At 42.7% G+C, this 24,157-nt stretch overlaps 2 protein-coding genes across 2 annotated transcripts; one reads left to right on the forward strand and one right to left on the reverse strand.

Moving 5' to 3' along the window:
- Positions 1–1,685: 1,685 nt before the first annotated feature.
- Positions 1,686–10,693, reverse strand: pkdccb (protein kinase domain containing, cytoplasmic b). The gene is made up of 7 exons (XM_034525099.1): positions 9,947–10,693; positions 9,037–9,168; positions 6,964–7,235; positions 6,564–6,643; positions 6,153–6,260; positions 3,020–3,196; positions 1,686–2,666 (listed from the first exon to the last, which is right to left on the reverse strand). Exons 1-7 carry the CDS (start codon positions 10,568–10,570, stop codon positions 2,563–2,565), a joined length of 1,497 nt encoding a protein of 498 aa, XP_034380990.1. The 5' UTR covers positions 10,571–10,693; the 3' UTR covers positions 1,686–2,562.
- A 2,542-nt stretch (positions 10,694–13,235) lies between these two features.
- On the forward strand, positions 13,236–24,004 carry disp2 (dispatched homolog 2 (Drosophila)). Its single transcript, XM_034525147.1, has 10 exons — positions 13,236–13,327; positions 16,554–16,698; positions 16,929–17,209; positions 17,512–17,541; positions 17,663–17,786; positions 18,390–18,505; positions 19,118–19,233; positions 19,921–20,018; positions 20,214–20,372; positions 20,702–24,004. Exons 1-10 carry the CDS (start codon positions 13,236–13,238, stop codon positions 24,002–24,004), a joined length of 4,464 nt encoding a protein of 1,487 aa, XP_034381038.1.
- The last annotated feature ends 153 nt before the right edge of the window (positions 24,005–24,157 follow it).

Below are 24,157 nucleotides of genomic sequence, written 5' to 3' on the forward strand. Positions count from 1 at the left end.
ACTAAGTCGGCCATTTATCTATCAGCTAGCTACTTTTCTTGCTTTTACCTGTAGACTCCTAACTTGCATCTGTATTCTAAAGAAACTAAACAAAAGAAATAGTTTGAACCACTGTTTTCTTAATGGGCATTAATTGAGAAGATTGGCCCCTCTGTCAAGCCGGTATGAGATGAAGCCACCACCCGCAGCCAGTTAGCTTAGTTTAGCACAAAGGCTGGAGACGGGTCAACAGTTGACCTGGCTCTGTAAAAGTTTAACAAAATCCAGAACCAGCACCTCTAAAGCTCACTGATTAACACGATATGTCTTTTTATCGGTACAACTGCTAAGCTTACCTTTACTGTAAGTCAATTATTTTTCCGAATGGCTAAAGGTCATGAACCGCCGTGCTCTGCCTCCCATTGGCTAGTACTCGTAACCTTCGTTGATTGGTTAGTTTGGGTAAGAATATCAGGGTAAGCCAATTGGAGGCAGAGTAGGACGGGTCATGCTAGGGAAAACATTATTGCGTACCGATAACCGCACAGAAATGAGAGTGGCATCAGTATTCTCATCTAACTCTCTGCAAGAAAGTAAATAACCAAAACTCCAACAATATTCCTTTAAACATACAATGTAGATTATTGTGGCTATCTGCAGTTCTTTCACTGAGGTTTTAAGTCTATTTACAAAAACTAAGATAAAACAAACATCTTGTGGGGGATTATTTTGCCACCATCCAACCTGTCCCTCTAGTCAGACCTGCTGTGTTGGTCCAGTGAGTTGTTTTGTTCTTTTCTAATCTGACTCAGACTTCTTATCTCCACAATCAGACTCTAATCAGCAGCTTTGTCCAGACAACAAGGGGCCAACATGAGGCAAAGAAGACCCTGAGGCTTCCCCGGTGTCTCAGCTATAAAAGTGTAATTTGTAGACGTGCCCTTTAAAAAGTCAGTAGTAACAGAATAGCTGAAAGGCAAATCAGTCACCACATTCAAAGATATGTTTTTCCTGACAAAATACATTGTTTTTGCATTATTTTGTATTTCTTCAATACGATTCCCCACCTAACACTAATAGGAAATATGTGAAGAGTGTGGGATGACCTAGTACAAAAGCATCTGGCTCATATCAGGACATTGCTGGTATTTGGTCTGCTCTTTCTCTCCCACCAGACTCTGTGGCTGCTACAAGTCCTGACTTTACAAATCCTTCAGCCTGCCACCCTGCAGTTCGCCCTTATCTCAACCTCACCCGGCTCCTCCTGGCAGGCAGATGGGAGGCCCATTCGTGTGCAAACCGCAGATTGAGCTCTGATTGTCCTGATGACTGCCTTTGTCTAACAGTAATGCCCCCTCTCTCCCCATGAGAAAGGGAAGGTAAGTAAGCTAATTTACATGTATTAATTAAGGCTCATAATGAGCTCAGCATGACGTGGCATTTGAATGCATTCCTCTGGTATTGTGCAAACTCTGCGGAGCACCGTAGGTTTCATTCAGATAGCCTACAGATTGTAGATGTGGGGGCATGTGAGCAGATAAAGGACTTAAAACACACACAAAAACAGGTCAGTATACACATGCAAGTTCCACCTCCCCCACTGACACACACACACACACACACACACAGGTGCTAATGAGAAATAAACAGGCTGTTAGTTATACCTAGGCGTAATAAAATAAAATAAAAGTTTGACAATCACAGCAAAAGGTAGAAACAATACATTTATATTACAAAATTGTAAAACTGTACAATTACAATAAGTGAAGTATAAAAAAAACACTGACGTGAATAATTTTTCATTGAAAATAAAAGTTTCACCCACAAGGTGCACGTAAGATAAAATGCACAATCATGTAAGAACAATTACATTTCATTTGATCATATAAATATTTATGCACTAAGCAATAGGAACTAAGTTTACAAAAGTGCAGTATGTAAAAACAGACTGCTCGGGAATGTTTTTTATCATCTTTGCTCATTGTTAATGTGGAAATGCTTACATGGTTGTTGCCATCTCATACCACAGCGCAGCTAAGCTAAGGAACCATGAAAAAACAGCCGCAACCTCAGCGCATTAACATCAAAGTGTATTTGTATAAGAGCTTGTTTTCTTTTCTCGTCCTCAGGCTTCAAACGCTGAGCTGCAGCGGCTGTTCTTATTACCTCTTTGGCTTAAAAATCATACTGGGGGACCCGGCCTCACAACGAAAGCCAACACACATGGCAACTAAAGACAAGGTAGAAAAAAAAAACATGTAGGGGGCACAAGGCTCCTTAATTGTACCTGAAGGGAAATCCCTTTAAATAGTAGTTGGCAGAGGCAGTGAGCTGGCAAGCAGATCAAACAGTCACTGAGCAGAAGCCCTATAAATACATCACATTCACTTGCCTCACTTCAAACGCCTCCTCAGCCCCGGCCTCTACACTCCTCCTGCAAATCCACAGAGCCGAGCGGCGTTCAACATGCTCACAAGGAGGAGGCCGTTCTCATCTTAAGCGCAACGCTTTGCGCGTTGTGTTTCATCTCTCATCATCTCACTCGGCCCGATTGAAGCTGGATTGTTCTGTTGGGTCCTCGTGTCACGCTGTTGAATCTTCAGGTTTGGTTTTCTTCACATACACCTCTGATGTCCCATCAGGCACCAGATGACTGAAGCTGCTCCTGAAGGAGGCGAGGAGCCGACCTGCACAGCACGGACAAAAAAAAATGGAGGCATGTTAAACACATCAGCAACGTAGCATGTCTTAACTTGATATACTTAATAACTGTCTACATTTTAACATTTAAAAGCTTCATCGAAAGATTAAGAGAGCAGCTGCTGACTATGTTTACTCAGCAGTCTTAGTCCGACATGATTTTGTGGGTAATTATACATGCTTATTATAGAGGGCTTTCAGTATCTGGCTGATTTAATTTGTGTAATGAGTTTTACAGACTAAAGTGACCTGGAAAACATTCGTAAGAACAGCAATTTTATAGAAAAAAAGAAAAACATTTGGCATCCTTCCAGGAGATGAAAGGAGGAGTTTTACTAACCCGTCCATGTCTTTCGTCCGGTCAGAGTGAAGCTGTTGCACTGAGAATGGGAGTTACAGATGAACGCTGCCTCTCTTGCGCTGTGGACCGACAGCACGCAGCCCTGCTGGCTGTAGGACGGCCAACAGCGGTACTCCGCGTTCCCAGAGGTCCCCATGCCCCGCATCACAGTGAAATCTAGCCATAAAGGATGAAATGCCACTTTAATACATGATGCTACTGAAAGATGGTGAAGTGCTCTCTGCAGCATCAAATACAGAGAATACAGAAGAACATGGAGGAGAACAACAAAGAAAACAGGTTGAAGGTGAAGATACAGCATCTTTGTCATTAAACTAGAGAGCTCTTCTGACTCAAATGGTTTCCTAAGATAGTTATGATTGACAGATTTAAAAGATAAAAAGGTACATGAACTTATGTTCAGCTGTTACATTGATGACAATGTCTCGTGGACATTAGCTGGCAGTAGTAGCAACAGAAAGGATCTAGTTTGTGTTTGATCAAGATTGAAAACACAAAGAAGGTAGTAATTTACCTTTGTGTCCTGTAGGAAATGTATACACATACACACATATATATATATATATATATATATATGGATCATGTAAATAGTTCCCAACTAAATATTGTTCCATACCTTCAAATTGACCTTTTAATTATTACTACCAGCATTTATGACAAATATGGATGCAACTAACGATTATTTCCATTGGTTAATCTTTAAAATATTCTCTGAATTGTTTTTTTTTTAAAAGTGAGAAAATAGTGAAAAATGTCTTTGAATCATAATTTTCCAGATGATGGTTTCAAATAGCGTCTGTTGTCTGTCCAAAGCCTAAATATATTAAATCTACTTTCACAAGGATGAAAGAAAAGCATAAAATCATGTGAAATTCAGAAGCTGGAATTTCAAATAGCCAAAAGATAAAAACAGTTGCACACCATTTAGACCAATTTATTTCTCTAATGAGCTGTTGTTCCACACTGAAAAATATCTTCCCTCCACCTTCTGAACATTTACACACACACACACACACACACACACACACACACACTCTCTCTGTGAGCCCGTATGGAGGAGGCACACTGTTACAAACTGTTAACCTTCTTAAATGGCAGGAGCTGGTATGTGTGTGGGGGTATTGTCAAGAGGAAAAGGACACGAGGATCTGCCTTCTGGGTTTGAGCAAAGGGAACAAGGAGAAGGAGTGTTTCAAGGATCTTTCTCAGGGGAGGAAAAAAATGAGGCCTGTTGGGGAGCAAAAGGGTGGCAGGCCTCAGCTGTCGAGGAGACAGACGCGTATGAATGTACGCTCTTTGTATTTAAGATGAGCAACGGGAAGACAACCTTCCTTTCTTATTCATTTAAAGGTTTTATTTATGGCAGTGCTTTAGGAGTTCACCCGTTGCCTTTTTGCACACAACTCCTCTGCCATCAAATCACAAGTGCTCTCAGCTGTGAAGAAGTTACATCCACATAACCAATGTATAATAACCAATGGATCAATTCAAATTAAAACTTGATGAGCGTCTTTGAGCTGTGTTGCCATTTGGCTTCTTTTATCAAGTTTAGTTGAGTCTTTGGCTGCAGTTCTTTTTCTCCCCGTTTTAGAGGGGATATATTAATGAGCCCATGTGTTTGTTTATACACAATTGCGCAACATGTGTTTTTTGTTCTCTCTGCTGGTTGCTTAATCATTTAAAGTAACAGTTGGACATTTTGGGTAATGTGCTGATTGGCTTTTGATTAGAGTTAGACGTAAAGATTAATAGCATGGCAGAAGCTAGTTAGCTTAGCCGACAACGACTGGACACAGCTAACAGGACTCTGTCTAACACTATACAGATCCACGTAAGACCACCTCTATAGCTCACTAATTTAACACAGTATATCTTGTTTGTTTAATCAAAACAATATCTAAATTCTAAAAATGATATTTTGCCCTTTAACAGTGCTGGACTATATCTTGGCAGGTAGCAGTAACCTCTTAAAGACGTATGGACAACGGATAAGATATGATATTAAAAAGGTGCTGCGAGGAAGATTCCTTAACCTTTGGACAGAGCCAAGCTAGTTTTTTTTCCAGTCGAACTGTCTGCTGGCAGTAGCTGCATATTTCAGACAGACACTGTATGAAGAGCGGTATTAATAATCTCATCTCAGTCTTGGCATGAAAATTAATGTGTGTATTTGTACATGTCAAATTCGAAACCAAACCCAATTAAAATACGTTAACAGAATTGTCCTCCACCTAAAAAGCACCCTTTGTTTGAACAAAACCCACAATATAGTAATAATATACACACGCACACACACACACACACACACACACACACACACATTTCTGTGGGTCTCATCACACACACTAAGCAGCAGCAGCAGGGTTGACTCATGGCACCTCCTTGTTAAGCGAGAACATTCCCTCCTGGTGTCAGCCTCAGCGCCCAGGCCTCTTTACCCTGAATCTGCGATTAAATTCACAAAGCGCTGCTATATAAACAGTCCAGCATCTGGGGGGATGGAAAATCTCACCACAGGAACGCAGCCAGTCATTCTGTTATTAATATTTCATAGAGTTGAGAGGAATGGCGGGAGGGGATGGAGGGGGGCCGCAGTGGAGGAGAGTTGAAGAGAAGAAAAGTGAATGACTTTCAGTGCTTATTCTGAAAGAATACAGAAGTGGGACGGAACTTTTCTCAAAAAAGTACTTTATATACCACTATACTGGAAGGATTAATTTGTTCATGGAAATAACTCAAAAGTTGGAGAAAAATATCTCCGATGACCATGAAAGGTTAAACAGAAGTCTGCGGAATGCCAGCACTGTTTTTTAAATGAACGCCGACTGTGCTTTCTGAGCCAGAGACATGCAGGATTAATCCCACTTTGTTGGTCTTGTCCCCTCATTCCAGCTGCCTAATAAACCTGTCAAAACAGCCTGAGAGGGAGAAACACCCCCCTTCATTTTTTTTGAAAGATAAAAAATGAAAACAGAGGTATAGACTGTGTGAGTGTTCTCTAAAAAAAAAAAAAAAAAAAAGAAGAGCCAAGCATTCTCTCCAAAAGGAATAGGGTCTACAACAGGGCCCACTGTAGTTTCTAAAAAGCAGCCTTCATTCCACCAAGTCTTACCTCTGATTATTGATGGAGGCAGGTTGTCCAGGTGCAGGCCAGACTTGTAGAGGAGGAGGATATGTTCAAAGGCCTCCAGCGTTTGATTGATGTCAGCTTTCAGCTCCCCTGGACACACACACACACATTACATTACAATCTGGTAAAAGATCTAACTGACTTCAGTCATACTATCCAATATGGATGATTTGCTTTTCTCTTGCTAGACTACTCTTGTCTAATCCCGGTCATGTCATCTCAACAGATATTGTATTCATTCCCTTGTTACATGTCAGGAAGCATTTTGTCGAGCTCATTAGAAAAGGACTTCTACCGAGGCATGCCATTACACGACTGCAATAATGGAGTGATTCGCTTTCTGATCTCCAATAAGTGGGCGTCCCGTCATGTCAAGACATCTCTCGTCCTCACCTGTGGAGTTCATGATGTCGTCTACCAGGTGTGTGAAGCCGGGCGGGGCCTGGTGAGGCAGCAGGTAGGTGAAAAAATACCTGGGGCCAGACAAAGACAACTCAGTCAAACAGACAGAAAGACAGACAAGCCCCATCACATAGTTCCCTCAGAACACGGCTTGTCTCATCACAGTGTTAAAACAAACAGTCCATAAAGCTGTCCATTTTAAAAACAGAAAAAAATAATTTTTGTCCACTGAAGCTGACAACTTATTCATCACACCTCCTCCATCCAACTATTTCCTGCTATATGTCTTTACTCGCAGTCGACTGGTTCCTGTATTAAAGCAATCATCCATGTAGCTGCTCCATCCATCCATCACACGTTTAACACGTAGTAAAACTGTCACGTCTCTTACCTATAGGCGTTGTAAATGTTCCTCTTCTCATTCAGGCCCTCACACACTCCCTGTGCCGAGCAGGGCAGAGTGAAATTTCTGTGTGGAAACTGGAGGGTGCAGTCCACGTCCATCTGACAGGAGGTCTCCTTGGCGCTGGCGTCGTCCAGGTCTGTGAGCTTCAGCTCGCCAGACACGGTGACAAACTGCCGTGGCTGGAAGTCCAACAGAGCCACGGAGCCCAAAGGAGACTGGGAGAGGAAGTGGAGGAGCCTGACCAGGTCCATACACACCTGGGTGGAGATCAGACATGCCAAAACCTGATCAGCTGGATTGATGACCATTTGTTTAAGTGCACAGGAATGCAGTCAAAGAGTAAAATATTTATTGTCCTTGCAGCTCCTGTGTAACAAAAAGTGATTTATAAAAAAAAAAAGGCAAAAATGCTAAACATTCACTGCCTCCAACTCTCCAATGTGGGGATTTGCTCATTTCCTGCTGTTTCATATCATTTCAAATTTAATATTTTTGAGTTTTGTAATGTAGCAATTTAAAGACGTCACCTTAGGCTGTGCAGCTTTTAAATTGACATTTTATAGATTAAATCAGGGCTGCAACAAACTGCTTTTTTCATAATTATTTAATCGGAGTACTGTATATTGATTAATCTGTTGGGACATAACATTTGTAATTAATAAAATGCCCATCACAATACCCTAAAGCCCCCAAACCACTTAGCTAACTATCATAGAAGAGAAAAAACTGCAAAGAAATCTAAATTGAAAACCTAGAATATGGATTTTCTTCTTCATTTTTTATTACAATAAAGAGTTATATGATTATTTGATTTAAAAAAAAAAAAAAAAAAACTCATTAAAATCAGTAATGCGAAAAATGGTTACTTGCAGCCTTACTTAGCTCCAGAATTGGGTTTAGTGTTTGTGTTTTTAACAGAGGTTGGATTACATGCTTCCCTCCAACTTCCTGCTACTTGTTGTCAAATAAAAGCCTTTAACAAAATGCTGGAATACCCAAAACATTCTTGGTGGTCAAGCTAAACATGGACTTGTTTTTTCCTATAAAAAGGTGACGCATTGGATAAATGTAATTAAATGTCAATAAATTGCTAAAAATGGTAAAATATAAACACTTCCAGTCTTGCAAAAACCCTGCATTATTCTCTTAAAAAGGCGTTTCACCAGCCACATTTGCAAGCCATTTCCTGAGACTGCTTTTATAGTACTCTTTAAATCATACAATAAAACAGAAAAGAGAAAATAAGTAAGCAACTAAAGGCAACATAAAGGCATTAGCCATGCACTGACAGAGCATGAAATAATTCTGTCACACTACAAACATAGCTGCAGTGTTAGGTAATGCTCCGAGTCTCTCGGACGTCACTTGGTGGGATGGAAGCACTGTAATAACAGGGCCGGGCGAAACCGAACACCCCCGGATTACTGTAGCTTGCGCAGATGCAACCAAGCTGAAAAGGGCCGAGCAGCTCCAGGAGGGTATTATGAACGACTATTTGGGTGAGGCAGCTAAATGAGGCCCATAGTTGAGATGATACTTGCAGACTATGATGTTACTTTTGATAATCCAAAAGTCTTTCACTCTTCTTTTCCCTTTCAAAACACATCCATGTGCGACTACGAGCAAGCGAACACAAACACACACACACCAAATTCAGCCTCTGTTGACTCCAACTGGGAGCATATCTGTGATGGGGGTTGACTAAAACTGTGTGTGTGTGTGTGTGTGTGTGTGTGTGTGTGTGTGTGTGTGTGTGTGTGTGTGTGATGACATGACATTCCTAGCCTGCAGTGGATTAACTCCAGGACACATCTCCATTCCAACCACGGCCTGATCAAATACACTGAGGGACAGATGTCAGACCTCCAGGAGTTTCAAATGCCCACCTCCCTCATCTTTCAACCTTCTCTCCTGCCAAGAGGAACGAGAGGCTTGCACACGCATAACGTGCAAATATGTGCGAGGGAGACCTTCAGCCTCCCAGTGAGCAGTGTAGTGTAAAGGATAAATGACAGCGCATGTGTATCGACAGCTGAAAGCGGGATCTAACACGCTTACCCTGAACCTGTCCTCCCAGGGACTCTGGAGCAGCTGGATCATCTGGAGAGGATTCCCCTGCTCCAGAATGACCGTAACTCTTCCATCCTCTCCTCCTCTTCCTCCTGCATCTCCTGCACAGTGACCTTTGAGCTGTGGGAGTGTAGAATAACTTTGGGTTAGTCACAGTGAAGTACAGCAACAAAAAAGGAACAAGATCATTATGTTGTTTACTCCGTAGAAATTAGAGAAAGTGTCTAACGGTCCTCATCGTAGGGGTGAATTGAGGGGACACGATGTTCTGCCAACCGTGCACTCTGCAGCTCAGACGTGTAACAGTGAAATTGCATTAGCCTCGAGGGGAATGTGCTCTATATGCTTGTGAAATTGATCGGTTGAGCTGTTGGACACACCGCTGTCACACACACGACTCGGAAACAAACGGGCCGGTTTAATTCAAAACTAGTTCTAAATTGGACTGTAATGATTTGAGTGAATAAACTCTGTGGGGGTTTCAGATACAACCAGGGATTGTAGAGGGGACAGAGGCACATTGTCTGCCCTTGCCGAACTGGACCCAAAGGTCAGAAGAGGGTCAGTGAATTTAATTTAATTACATGGGTAGATCCTGCAGAGCCAGTGAGGCCTTTCATCCAGTTCAGTGTGTTTGAGACAAAGGAAATGTGAGTAGGGGAAGGCCTACATGGATTATGGAAAATCTTAATTATAATGTGCCAGCATTAGTGCCAGTGTTTTAAAGTGAGCAGCACTTATAATGCTCTACTTGCCAACGACCTTGCGTTCAAATATATTGTCTATTATCTTGCTTTGGCATTTGGACAGTAACCTAACCTTAATATATAAAGGGTATAAAATTATTTTTAAAGTCTTCAAATTAATGCACACAAGGCAGACAGAGGGAGCACTTTACCTTAATGACGTTTGGATGCTGCAGCCTCTGCAACAGGACTATTTCTTTCTTCAGCTTGTAAGAAACGAGCTCTCGGCAGCCTCGAGGGTCTCTAAAGTCCTCCACACACTTCCCCATGTCTATCCCCTGCTCGTTGACGAGTTTTAAGGCCACCGGCTGACCTCCGGCGAGATTCACTTTGACAACCAGTTTGGTGTATCCAGACCCTAGAATCTCCACCGCCTGCATGTCCACCAGAGAGTCACAATCCATGTCATCCATATGCGCTTTCCTGGAGCCATGCGTGATCTCATTCCACAGACTGTAATCCAAAATTGAGTCTTGTGTTTGGTCATTGAGGAGAGAATGTCGGCTTTCCCCGGGTAGTCCGTTTTCATCATCATCATCATCATAAACAGGTAAAAGCAGCGGAATGATTTCTTTGCGCCGCTCGTTGAGCTGGTAAATCAACGCCCCGCGGAGGGAGGCGAACTCCTTCTCATCAGCAGCAACAGTTGCATTGGAAAAGTGTGATATTCTCGCTCCAAACTGCTGCACGCTGCTAATCAAGAGTGACACCAGAATAGAAAGAACCACGAACGCCAGGAGGGCCGCCGCGCGTAAAGAGTTGCCCATCTCGGGCATTTTCCTCTCGTGGCTCAGCTCCTGCTGCTGAAAAAGACGCACGGCCGCAGGCTCCGACGACCGATCAGCTCCGACTGAAAGGTCTCCTGACTTTTCTGCGGCAGAAGTGATCAGCTCCTTGTTTCCACCTCCCCGGGAACTCCCTCTGGAGGTGTGTCCTGTGCGCTCGTAACTTTACACCCGCTGAACAACTTCGCAGGAGAGCTCGACCTCATGTTGTCACATAATGCGCGTGTTAAAGCGCTCTGCACGGCTACTTTTACAACAGCATTCAGTAGGGCTTGGAGTGTAGGAATAATACACTATATGCTTTGTTTAACACGCCGAGGAAAAAATACATTTAAACGTACATTTTGATTACACATTTCAAAGAAACTTATTTAAATTGGCAGGTTGGTAAATGTATAACATTATTTTTAAAAAAGTATAGTGTTATGTTCAACATGAAACAGCTTTTTAAAAAGTTGTTATTATTATGGAGAGACAGAGGAGGACTGCTGTCACTTTCACAATCTGTCCAACAGGTGGCAGCAAAACACCTTCGTGTCTTCACTCCAAAACAATCACTTAGAGGTGGATTTATTACTGGTCAGAAGCATTATAGTAACATCAGGGTTGCTCTTTTTTTCCTGCACAATCTTTTTCTATGTTCTGTTATGCATTTATTATTCATCTGTGTTTGTTTCACAGATCTTACGGCAGCACTGAGGCTGTAATGAATCGTTTCCCTCTGCATCACTACTCACTGGCAGAGATCTGTCACAGGAAATTACCATGGCTGTCACCTCAGTACCAGCCAGAAGCCACACACCCTCTCTTCAGCCTCTCATTAAATCTGTGTGTGTGGTATCCAGTTCATGCCTCGCAGGCTTTGAATGCATGTGTAGGTTGTTTTCTCCTTGCATGTGCACGTGTGTGGCAGCTACACAGTGGGAGTTAATCAGTGTCTGAAGTCAACAAGGCATTAGCCATGTCAACTGCCACACAGACTATTGAGGAACCTCCAACCATCGACACAGCAAGCCTTTTGCTTGACTCTGAGGACAATGTTGCACAAACACACACACAAACAAATGTATGAAGATCGTAAAGAAAGTCTAAGCTCAATGGTCCACTGAGCGTCATCCTTTGAACATGAAGGATCAACCCCTCTCCAACACAGATTTACTAACAGTGATTGATTCCCAGCAGCTCAACCCATCGCAGTTTATTATGCAGGAATCTGTTTTGAGCATCATAACTCACTGAAACACTAATAGATATAAATGATTGAGTTTTTTTTTAAATTTCTGCTTCTCATATACAACCATGAAATAGGACTTTCATCTCTCTCCTACAAAACTGTCTCACACCCTCCCCCTCTTGATCTTTGCATTTCTTTCAATAAATCATGTACTTTTCTGGGCCCCTCATACTTGGGCCCAGTGCCATGGTTCATATTTATAACCAGAGCCAGACCAGCGACCGCCTCATTAGCAGAAAGTCACACAGGTCTGCTGTGTCACAGTTTCTTCTTTCTTTTATGCCGGTCAGCTCTGCTCTCACTTAATAAAGTCACATTCCTTGTTTTCATCTTCTCTCTTCTCTTTTCTCTTCTCACTTCTTTTCTGCATTATGTATATGCGTATACTATATTTTATATAAAGGATTCTTAATGTTTTGGTTTTATTAAAGGCTCATTTATAATTTACTAATGCTTTATATATCAGTTGTAAGATTTTAAGTAAACAAGCTGTTGGGTTAGTACAAAATCCATTTGCTCAACTAGTCCATTTGGTACAATGCAGTGTAAACCATTAATAAATGTTAAAAGCTTGCTCACTTTCTAATAAGCCATATAGCCAAGTGTTAATTAGTCATTAATCAGCGGTTATTAATCCAAAGTCTGCAGTTACATGTTAGTGATAAATGCTTTTTAGTTTTTTTGTAAGCATTCGAACAGTCCAGCCACTCAAAAGGGAGTTTTCACAACCTGGCAACCCAAAACATTTTCTTATCACTGGCTTATCACTGATCTATAAAGCAGCTATCATCACAACAAGTATACTTGTAAACACTTTATTAAGCATCTTATTTGTCTTATTAGAAACACAATGTGTACATTAATCATACATTTGGATACTTACGTGCAGTTGATCTAAGTCTCCTCCTTATTGATTGCTAAGCCTATTGATTTAAATAAAGGACATTGGAGACAACACTTAAACTGAATTCACCTCATCAGCCCGGACGAGATGGCGCATTCACAATATTCCGTACAATTGGGATCAGCAGCTGGAGGTCCCAATTAAATGATTGTTTACATTGAACACAGCATCACTGTCTGTGCACCTTCTGAACGTAATCAATAAACAGCATCTGTCGCTCCTGTCGGAGTTAGTTAAGCGGGCTCGGTGCTCCAGCACCGCGGCCGGTTGGACAGCGACCAGGCATCGTGCGCAGCATCACGGCGGCTCCGCCAATCAGGGCGCAGCTCGGGGCAGATTAACCCAAACAGCCCTGGTGCTGCTCCGTAGTACCAGCCACAGAAACAAGCTCCTGGTCCTCGTGTACTCAGCCTGGGCTGATGGGTACCGTTTGGTTAACCCAATTCCAAACAACAGGAAATGCACAGGCTACGAGCCTTTTATTTTTGTATTAGTTGTAAAGCGGAGACAGGAGGGAGATGGAAGCTCGCTCGATAGGAGAAAGCACGGATGCGATAGTGATGGATGATTCTGCTACAGATGAAAGGGGAATTCAGGAGCCTTGTCAAAGGTAGGTTGCTCATTCTTGTCCGTGCATTTCTCTGGTGCTAATACCGTAGACAAATAAGTGGCATTCCCTGGAGAAGACGTGGATGTGTTTTAACCCTCCTGTGGCCGATGTGAGTATTGTTCATCCAGATGTGTTTATGCTGTGGACAATAGGATCATACACATGATATGATTACTGCTGTTGCTATTTTTTACATTACACTATTATGATTGGCATTTCCACATGGCATCATGTATTTATGATGTACTGTTTGTTCTGCTGATAAAACCAAGACATGCATGTGTTGTTGTCAACTTACTTTTAAGATGTTCATGTTTGGTAATCACAACATTCTCCGATCATTACTTAAACCATGTTTTCACAACAATAGACATATTTTAGCACTATATTAAACAAGAGCTGGTTTCAGTGATATCATCATATAAAGAAAATGTTATTGTCTCATTTTTTGCCTTTGACACATGTTTCACACTCAGCTACACTATAGATGGCTTACCAACTGTGAGAGGTTCAGTGTCATCATCCTCCTGCTAGGTCAATGTCACCATTTCACAAAAAAATATTATATATAGACAGTATATTGCAATCTAATAGCTAAGGGGCTTCAAACATGAACGTGAGGCTGGAAACAGCTGGGGCCTGCCATCCTTCCAATCAGCAACCCGCCACAATTCTGTCCTCTCCTGGTTTGAAGGCAGACCCTCAAGTCTTTGTCCTCTTAACAACACCCAAGCTCTATTTTATTTTTTGGAAGGTTAACAGTTTGCCTCCTGCATACAGCCTGAGATTGTGTGCTTTTGTGTGTGTGTGTTTATGTGTGTGTGTGTTTGTGTGTGTGTTTATGTGTGTGTGTGTGTGTGTGTGTGTGTGTGTGTGTGTGTGTGTGTGTGTGTGTGTGTGTGTGATTGGCAGTTTAGCAGATGGTTAAGGACATGACATTGACTGGCATTCAGGGAGTTGATGTAAGAGACGAGCTGTTTAAAGGAAGAGCAACAGAGACCTTAGGGCATGCGGAGGAGAGAGCAGCAAGAGCTGACACTCGTTATAGCCAGTTTTGGATTCTCCTTGCTTGAGTCTTTTGAATGCCTTAAAGCTGTCTTCATCCTCTATTCTTATAGCTTTACAGTTATTCTTAAGAACAACTTACCAGTGGAAAGTTACTACATTTACTTAGTTAATAAAATAATATTTACATGTGTTTGTAATATTTACATGTCATGGGTGTTGTATTAGACTTCATTCATTTAGCTAAAAGTACTGACTCTATTTAATATGAAATGAGACTATTGCTTTGATGTTTCTCAATTTGTACGGTCATTCTGACATCGGTGCACAATACAAGTGCCTTTTTTAATCCCGGGTGTGGGGAGCTGCTCGGTGACACCTTCCTGGATGTATTTTTGTATTCATCCATTGAAATATTAATGATAAATTGTTCTCCTTATGTATGTGTGTGCCTAGGTTGCTATCGCTGTAAAGAGCTATCAAAGGGGAGTAATGGGATTAATAATATATATATAATTAATTAATCCTGTGAGACTGCATTATATATATATATACTGTATATACTGTGTATATATATATATATAAACTACCGCCCAGTTGTCAGTCACAGGTTACACAGTACCCACTAATAATATTGTACCTGCTTGGAGTTCAGGATCGGTGGAGTTTATCACACAGCTTTAGAAACAATGTTAAATTAGTTGACAGGGTTGAATCCAGATACTTTCTGAGCGTATTTACTCACTCCAGCACATAAATAGGTTAAACTAGATGACAAACATTTGATCTGTGCCTAAAATCTGTTGAGAACACTGTGGCCTATTTATTATTTAGATCATATTACGGTTTTATTGTAATACGAAGACAAAATAGTGAGATTCAGGTCCTCGCTGAGCTCCACAATAATCCCTCTGCTACTGTATAACAACAAACCAACAGACTACACTTCATCTGTGTGCCTTATTATGGGATGCAAATAAAGCAGTGTGAGGTCATTTAGGCTCTGTTGACTTACTCTGTCGCCATGGTGATAAGGCAGGAAGTGCGGTTGGATCCAGTGTACTGTGGAAAATCAAACATGTGAGATGACACAAACTTCACGGACCGTTCAGACAGCTCAACACATCAAATACAATGAGCCTTGAGGGCTTCTTCAAATACAAATTCTGGAAATAAAAATAAATAAAACTAAAATAAATGATCCTATCTGCCTGGAAATGCAATGTATTGATATACAGTCTCGGCCTCAAGTTTGAAAAATAATTTTCTGTGTTACGATAAATATCGTATATAGTGAGATTCTGTAGCTGACAGAACAAACTGATACAGATTCTCTGTTTCAGCTCTTCATTGATGCTATATATAATGTGTACACCCAAAATGCTTTAATGGCAACCGGCGACATCTTTAGTATCTTTTAATTTAAAATAAAGTTATGTATTTAATTATTTGAATGTTTCGGTTTTTTGGTATGTATATGGGAGAAAAGGACGGAAATTGAATACAAGATTAAGAGTCTACAGTCATGCTATCGGCTGTTTTTAGGCACAGCGCTAACATGCTCACAAAAACAATGTTCATCATCTTGGCATTTTGCATTCTAACATTTGCTAATTAGCTGTAAACACAAAGCACAGCTGAGAGGCTGATGAGAACGTCATTAGTTTTGCAGGCGTTTGGTCATAATGAGAAAGGAAGATATTTTTAAGGAAAATGTTAAACATTTCATTCACGGGTATCCTGATTGCTGCCATTACACAAAAGTCCTCAGTCTGCTATGTTATCTATCCTGGACAGCTGCCTACCTATCTCATTACGGGATCTATGACATGATGTGAAAATAGTCACTATGTATACTCTCTTCTACTTTCACTCATAGCCTCCTCTCTGTTTCAATTGGGCCTTCTTACTTCCAGCAGCCAAGCGCCTAACCCAGAAATCTGTTACTTACCTCATTAGCTCTGCTGGCTCGCTCGACTCTCCATTGAATATGAGATGAAGCCAATAATGCAGTCAAGAGCCTGATATGTCAATCAATGAGATACAAACATTGCCTTCTGCACAGTTTCACTGGCTGAACTTTTGCATCTTCAGTTTTATTTGCGCCTTTCTTGCTTGCTTACCTGTCAATCATGTCAAAAGCCATACTTTCCCTTTCTTTTCTTTTTCATGCCCTTTCACCCATCTTTCTCTCCTCCTGTCAATCTTCTCCTGTCCTCAGCGAGATCCCGGCAGTGTCTCTGTGCCCTCCCGACAGCGAGTGTTCAGTCGAGGCCCAGTTGACATTCATCCAGTCTGAAGGGGAGCTATGTGACAGCTGCAGCAGCCTCAGCAGACCCTCTTCCTCCTGCCAGATTTATCACCAAGTATGCCCGAGCACTGCATGTACTGTCTGCTGTTTAGGATAGAAATTTGGGGACTCATTAAAACAGAAAGGTTAGAAATAGATCCAGGATTTGGGAGGTAGTGGCAATAAAAGTTGTTTTATCACTCAAAAGACATGAATGATACCAGAATCCTCTATGCGTGGAGAAAGATTTACACAATTTCTGTTTATATTCTGCATATGCCTTTTCTATTTTCCTTTCTTCATTAGGTCCCCCAGTGTGCCCAAGCTGGGGCCTACAATTCGCCACATCCACGAAAATGTCCCCACTGCAGCCATTATGGTCCAATCAAGCCGAACACCTGCCACGACAGTCATTCAAACACAACAGTTCCTCCTCACGCCGAAGGGGGCGTCGTGGTGAAAGTGGACCGTAGTCATACTTCGGCCCATCAGACGTCTCGTCACGGCGAGGTGAGATGTCATTGGCTGCGTGGGTCAAATGAGAGCCGGACGCAGAAACCGACGCAGCGGCGTGTGGTGACAGTAAGGTGTGTTCAAATGACTAATGGGAAATATGCTTGTGAAATATGTTTGGGTTCTGGCGGCTTTTAACCATAACATGTCAAAGTGTTGTTTATAATTTGTGTTTGAAAAGATTTACCAAACGAGATATAATTGCGTTAACCAGTGAGCTTTCAAAGTGGTGGTACGATTATATTTGACCTTTGGACAGGCTTGTTGTTTCCCGCTGTTCCCATGCTTTATGCTAAGCTGTAGATACATATTTAACGAGCATTCTTTGTGGCATCTTTTTCAAATGATTATAAACAAAGTTCTCAACTGTTAACAGGGACAGAGGACTCTACTGCATCCTGAGAAAGTAAGCACTCAAACCAATTTCCACTTTAACGGCCTCTCATAAAGTCTCTTCTATTTTGTTTATAATAAGTATTCTTTACCCAGTGCAATGATTTTGTCCTTTGTGGTTTTCTATTTGGCAGTTATTCCCAGGTGTTAGTGGACTACCCGTTAGCAGTGTTGGTGGGTTGTGCCGTGCTGCTGCTGGGATGCTCACTAGCTGGACTCTTCATTGGTCCACTGCCAGACTTCTCTGACCCGCTGCTGGTGAGCCTCAAACACACACACACACACACACACACACACACACACACACACTCACACACACACACACACACACACACACACACACACACACACACACACACACACACACACACACACACACACACACACACATGCATATCTACTGTCACCCTTCTGTCAAGACTCCAACACAAACCTTCCTCACCACCTTAGGCTGAGTGTTAATTACTGTTTCTCAAATGACTCATGATCTCAGCCGCATATTACTTCAGTATTATCTCAGATTCAACGAACTGCACTGAATGAGACCATGCTCGCTGTCATATTAATTAAATACATCTCTTCACCTTTGAGATGCGAGCTTACAGGATAAACACTGATTCAAACATCATTATGAGAATGCAACATGTGAATCTAAAAAGATTGACATAAGAATGAGATATGATGGCTTTATATTGTAAGTGTGGGGCCCTCTTTTCAGACAACATGAAACACTCATTGACCAAATAAGCTAATTTAGACATCAATATAGGATGCTTGTTATGTTGATTTATTCGGTAAGCTGCTGCAGTGCAGTGATGAGTCTTTAATGTGGATGTGCGTGTGTGTGTGCTCTTTTCTCAGGGCTTTGAGCCACGGGGAACATACATTGGAGTTCGCCAGTCCAGCTTGTCTGAGCTGCAGGAGAACACTGGCCCGGGGAGGAAACTGTCTCCTTTACCGCAGCAGCTCAGTAGAAGGTCAGCAGAGATTCAGCAGGCTTTCTGCACAGAAGGACTGCGCCACTGACCGGCGCACACATGCTTTACAAATATGAGTGCTCATGCTGCGTGTTTAGGGTTGGTCGCTGGTCAGGGCTCTAAAGCTATATAACTGTTACTTCAACGTATGAGTCATTCATATATTCATTAGAAATAAAAATAAAAACAGATTAAATATCAGAATATGAGTAACATTTTATTTCAGACAATTTATATAAATACAACACAATGCAAGTATGGACAGTCAACATTTTTAACAACATAGATGATTTTTTAAAGCTATTCTAATTTATATATTTTTTTTTAAATAGATCAAATGACTGTGTGCAATGCGAAAAGGGTAACTTGTAGTAACAAACCCATTGACTCTCACCCCCGACTCGGCGGTTCACCTCAGCTTTGACACAGTATTTCCAGGTAGCCGGAACACAACTTCAAATGAATGTTGCCCCATGTCTGTTGGATGTCAACAACATGTCTATTTGTATGAATGAGGCTGAAAACAGGTATGTGTGTGTGTGTGTGTGTGTGTGTGTGTGTGTGTGTGTGTGTGTGTGTGTGTGTGTGTGTGTGCGCTTCTGTCTGTGCTAGTTTTGGGGGTGCTGTCAGCGGAGACGGCAGTGGCAGCCATGATGCCTCCAGGCTTCGCGTCAAGAGGATGCTGGCCAGAGACTCGTCTCCAGACACGTTCCTCTGTGATGCTCCAGGTGGGTCAATACTGATCAGTTCATCCCTGTCATGAAATGGTTAATTCACTGATGATAGATGAATCTCTCAAATTTATAGTAACAATAAAAACACGGCCATATTCATAACACTAGATTTTTGCACATTTGAAAAAGTCACCATGTTATGAGGGATGCGTAACACTGCTTATTCAACAGTTGAGCAACGTGTATATATGCAAATCCTGTGAGCTAAAGGCAAAGCCTTTCAGCTTGTTCGGAAATAATAATAACAATAATCAGAGTACAACATTAAAAAAACAGTTACAGAATATTGGTTAAATGCAAATGAACAAAATAGTGAGATTGCAAGAAGACATGATTAATAGCTTTTAGCTTCGAAGAGAACAGTTTGAATGCATTTCATTTAGCAGGTTATCCCAGATTTCTTTTTCTAAGCTTTACTTTAAAATGGTGTGCTGGCAAATCAAAGACCGTCCTTTGGTTTGTCGTATAAATACACCGAAAACTCCCTAAATGGCTTTACAAGCAGTTCCAAGCCTTGAGGTTTTCACTTTATGAAGCCAAATTGTTACTCAAAACAGACGGGAGGTCAGAACACACAAGAAATGTGTTTCTAGTCTTGTTTGACAGCGGTTTAAGCTTTCTCACTATTCCAACAAAGTGATGATTCCTGTGTGTTGAAAGCATCTGTCTCTCTCCATGCAGGCGAAGGTTTGGCTCAGCTGGTGTTTCGATCAGAAAATTCCGCCAGTCTCTGGAGTCTGAGGGCCATCCACGCCATGTGTGAGATGGAGCAATCCCGGGTTCGCTCACCTTTGCTCTTCTGACTTTTGCTTCATTCGTCATCTCTTTAGTCAACAGCGTGTGCCAATCCCCCTCTTTAATGTCTAAAAAATAAATATAAAAAAAAATACATGCATTGTCTTTCCTGAAATGATTACATTTTCCATCTCAAAACTGGGCATGTGTTCAAAATTTCTTTCACTCGTCTGAAACAGATTCGCTCCCAGGCTCAGTTCCAGGACTTGTGCCAGCAGCATGTAAAGGGGGAGGCCGAGGGAACGTCCAGAAGCGGCTGTTGTCCAAGCTGGTCTCTGGGGAATTACTTGGCTCTCCTCACTAACGCCTCCTGCTGCCTCAGTCTCACCTCACACCAGGTTGTGTAGATTTCTTCTTTTTTAAGAAGTTAGGACATGAGTTTTTGTAGATCGCACACTGCCCAGCTCGTAAAGTTAACTATCCAGTGTGAGTTGTGAAAGTTTTTTTACGCAAGAGTTAGATCAGAAGACGAGAGTGGGAATGATCTTCTCATCCAACTTTCCTGCGGAAAACAAATTCACATTTCACAAAAACTTTGAACTTTTCCTTAAAGTTGATGCTGCAGGTTAAGGGAAATGTACAGCCCTGAATTATAACTAACTCTGGAGTGCACTGAATACATTTTAGTGTCTGAAGTTGTTTTTTATCTCTCCATTTACTCCCTTAGGTGTCTGATTCTTTGAACCTTCTCCGGAAATGTGGTCCCTACTATCACGAGGGACATCTAGTGGAAGCCTGTGTGGAGAGACCCAAACATGGCGGCTGTTCCTCTGTCCCGTCCCGTTGTAAACAATCTCGTGTGGTGTTCCAAATCCTGCACTTCCTGGTCGATAAAGACTTCCTCAGCCCGCAGACCGTTGAATACCAGATCCCTACGCTGAAGTACAGCCTTCTGTTCTTACCCGTGGACAAAGGAGAACACATGATGGAGATATACATGAACAGTCTCGAGGGCAGGGAACTGAGGTACAACAACACCACTATCACTGGCATGGACTTTGGCCTCAAGCAGAGGCTCTTCAAATATTACCTGGCAAGGGATTCAATCTACCCCGTGCTATCGGTGGCCTGTCTGCTTTTCACTATGGCTCTTTATCTCCACTCTCTCTTCATCGTAGCATTATCTGTGATAGCAATCACAGGCTCCCTCCTGACCTCCTACTTCTTCTATAAAGTAGCATTTCGCCTGACATTCTTCCCACTGGTCAACCTCTCAGCAGCTCTTATTCTCTTGGGAAGCTGCTCCAATCAGGTTTTCATCTTCGCTGATTTCTGGAATCTGCAGCGATCCCAGAATCCGTCGGCCTCCCTTGAGAAGAGAGTAAACAGAGCTTTGCAGGAAGTCGGCCATTTGATTTTAGCGTCGGGGTTGACCTCCAGCGCGGCATTTTTCTCTGGTTATCTCAGCAGCATCACAGTAATCAGATGTTTCTCTGTTTATCTAGGAACTGCCTCATTTATCAGCTCAATCGTAGCATTAGTTTGGCTGCCGTGCTCCTTCGTTCTGCGCGAGCGCTACATAGAAGCTTCCTCTGCAGCTGTAGCAGTGCAGGGATGGAAACCGTGCTGCTCCAAAAACAGCGGTGGCTTCTGGGACACGAGCTTGCGCAAGAGATGCCTCTTCACTCTCGGGCAGAAGCTGAGGGAATTAAAAAAAGGTCTCAGTGACACTTCAAATTTGTTATTTCTGAAAATCCTACCCTGTGGAGTGGTGAAGTTTCGGTACATCTGGGTGTGCTGGTTTGCCGTGCTGGCCGCTGGGGGCACGTACATGTCCTGCATTGACCCAGGCATGACGTTGCCTACCTTGGACAGCAGGGTTGCTCAGCTTTTCCGCTCCAATCACCCGTTTGAACGATACGACGCAGAGTATCGTCACATGTTTATGTTTGAGAGACAGAGGAACGGAGAGGATAAACACGTTGAGTTAAGGCTTGTTTGGGGTGTCAAACCAACGGATAACGGGGATCACTTTAACCCAAAGAGCAATGGCTCTTTGGTTTATGACCCAGAGTTTAACATGAGCCAGCCAGAGGCTCAGGTTTGGTTGAGGGATTTATGTGCACGGGTTCAGAACCAAAGCTTTTATTCCACTCCGTCACCTGAGGATGATGTTATGACAGACAATATCTGTCTTGTGGAGCAGCTAACACAGTGGGTGTCTGTCAGACGGTGCTCAGAGAGCGATGACTCCCTCAATTTTTGCTGTAATGACATCCCTTTCCCTTACTCTCCCAGCGTTTTTGAGAACTGCCTCAGTATGATGCTGGTGGAGAGGTATGCTGAGGGCCATCTGGCCCACAGCGGAGGCCTGTACTTCCAGCCAGATGGCAGGGTCGCTGCCCTCGTGTTGGCATTCAAAACCACATACTTCTATAGCTTCAACTTCAGCCAAACTAGTCTTTTCTACAGAGAAATCCTGACATGGTTTAACAGAGAAATGTCAGGTGCGCCACAAGGGCTGGAGAATGGCTGGTTCATCAGTCAGCTGTCTCTTTTTGATCTACAACAAGCTTTAAGCTCCGAGACTCTAGTAGTAGCAGGCTTCTCAATCGCTCTCACGTTTGCTTCACTTCTCTTAACCACCTGGAATGTTCTACTGAGCATATATGGGACTGTAGCTGTTGGAGGGAGTGTTTTTGTCACTATCGGCCTCCTTGTTCTTCTCGAATGGCAGCTAAGCGGCATCGAAGCTCTGTTTATATCAGCAGCAGCAGGGTTGTCTGTTGACTTTGTTGCCAACTACTGCATTTCCTACAGCTTGGCTCCTCATTCAGATAAAATTGGCAAAGTAGCACACGCCACTAAAATAATGGGATGTCCCGTAGCAATAGTTTCTGGCGCATTTTTTTCAATGGGGATCATCATGTTGCCTGCCACGGTTTTGCTTTTCAGAAAACTGGGGATTTTCCTCTTCTTGGTGAAATGTGTAGCGTGTGGATTTGCAACCTTCTTTTTCCAGTCCCTGTGCTGCTTTTTTGGACCCCAGAAAAACTGCGGAAAGATCTTGCTGCCGTGTTTCTCAGATCACAATGATGGCGTGTTGTCCTCTTGCTCGGCAGAGCCCAGTTCCTCGTCGTCTAACCGGGCCTTCGGCATATCTAGAGTGAGGAGGAGTTATGACAAAGAAGCAGGCGGCTATCTCTACCCCGACCACCAACGTCAGCAGAGACAGAAACAGACGGGAGCAGGGGGAAGTGGGGGCCGAGGGCCGGAGCAGTATGAGCTGCAACCATTGGCCTACCGACTGAGCGACAGCTTTGAAAACAGCACATGCACCAGTAAGCTGTCCAACCGACCGTCTGTGCTGTCTGATGAGATCGATTACTGTGGCAGTAACAGCATAGGTGGGGACAGTGAGGAGATGTTCAGTCATCAACCTAAGACCTGCCAACCGCCTCCAGCCCTTCAGACTTCCTCTCCGTACAGAGAAAACACCCTGCGGCCTGAAGACGTAGGGAAGGACAAACTGCTGTGTAAAACATGCAGAGGTCAGTCTGGTGGGGTAAAGCACTGGACCAGTACATCCTTGTCCTCATCCTCCAGCATGGAGGACACCATCATTAGCCACACACTGGAGACCATTGACCAGCCATCTCACTGCAAAGACAACCACACCACAGAGGAGAACCTCTATCCCCATCCCCACTCGAATAAAATTCACCTGTCCTTGCTGTCTCAGAGCTCCTGTGAGGGTCTGGAGGACTCTTGTGAAACATGCCTGAGTGACATTGAACCGGGGCCTTCCAGTACGCAACCAAATGAAGATGAAGAAGAGGTTCAGTTACAACCAGGACATTTAAACAGGAAGAGAGATACACTTCGTCTCTCACTGAGAGAAACGGTTTATGAGATTTGTAACAAAGGCCGCACCAGTCAGAGTGAAGAAGTTGTGATCTTACCCAACAGTAAGCCAGACCTGCCAGACGTTTGGATAAAGAGAGACGGACAACGGGAGGACACATGTTGAGCAAAGAATGGAGGAATCTTTGCAAACAATATACTGGCATATAGAAACTTCAAAAGGAGTTACTTTTGTGTAATACATAAAGGAAAAACAAGCCAACCAAATGTAACATGTGACAGCATGTTTGTCTAATGTTGCTGCCAGGGTTGTTACAGG

This window comes from Cyclopterus lumpus, chromosome 22 (genome assembly GCF_009769545.1).
Source record: "Cyclopterus lumpus isolate fCycLum1 chromosome 22, fCycLum1.pri, whole genome shotgun sequence".
NCBI classification, from domain to species: domain Eukaryota; kingdom Metazoa; phylum Chordata; class Actinopteri; order Perciformes; family Cyclopteridae; genus Cyclopterus; species Cyclopterus lumpus.

Excerpts from the sequence above, each read along its gene's own strand:
- pkdccb (XM_034525099.1), bottom strand. The coding sequence starts at position 10,570 with ATGCCCGAGATGGGCAACTCTTTACGCGCGGCGGCCCTCCTGGCGTTC. Across the intron at positions 7,236-9,036 it reads CCTGGGAGGACAGGTTCAGG|GTGTGTATGGACCTGGTCAG; the intron begins GTAAGCGTGTTA and ends ATCTCCACCCAG. Across the intron at positions 6,644-6,963 it reads AACATTTACAACGCCTATAG|GTATTTTTTCACCTACCTGC; the intron begins GTAAGAGACGTG and ends GTCTGGCCCCAG.
- disp2 (XM_034525147.1), top strand. The coding sequence starts at position 13,236 with ATGGAAGCTCGCTCGATAGGAGAAAGCACGGATGCGATAGTGATGGAT. Across the intron at positions 17,210-17,511 it reads CGGCGTGTGGTGACAGTAAG|GGACAGAGGACTCTACTGCA; the intron begins GTGTGTTCAAAT and ends AACTGTTAACAG. Across the intron at positions 17,787-18,389 it reads ACTTCTCTGACCCGCTGCTG|GGCTTTGAGCCACGGGGAAC; the intron begins GTGAGCCTCAAA and ends CTCTTTTCTCAG.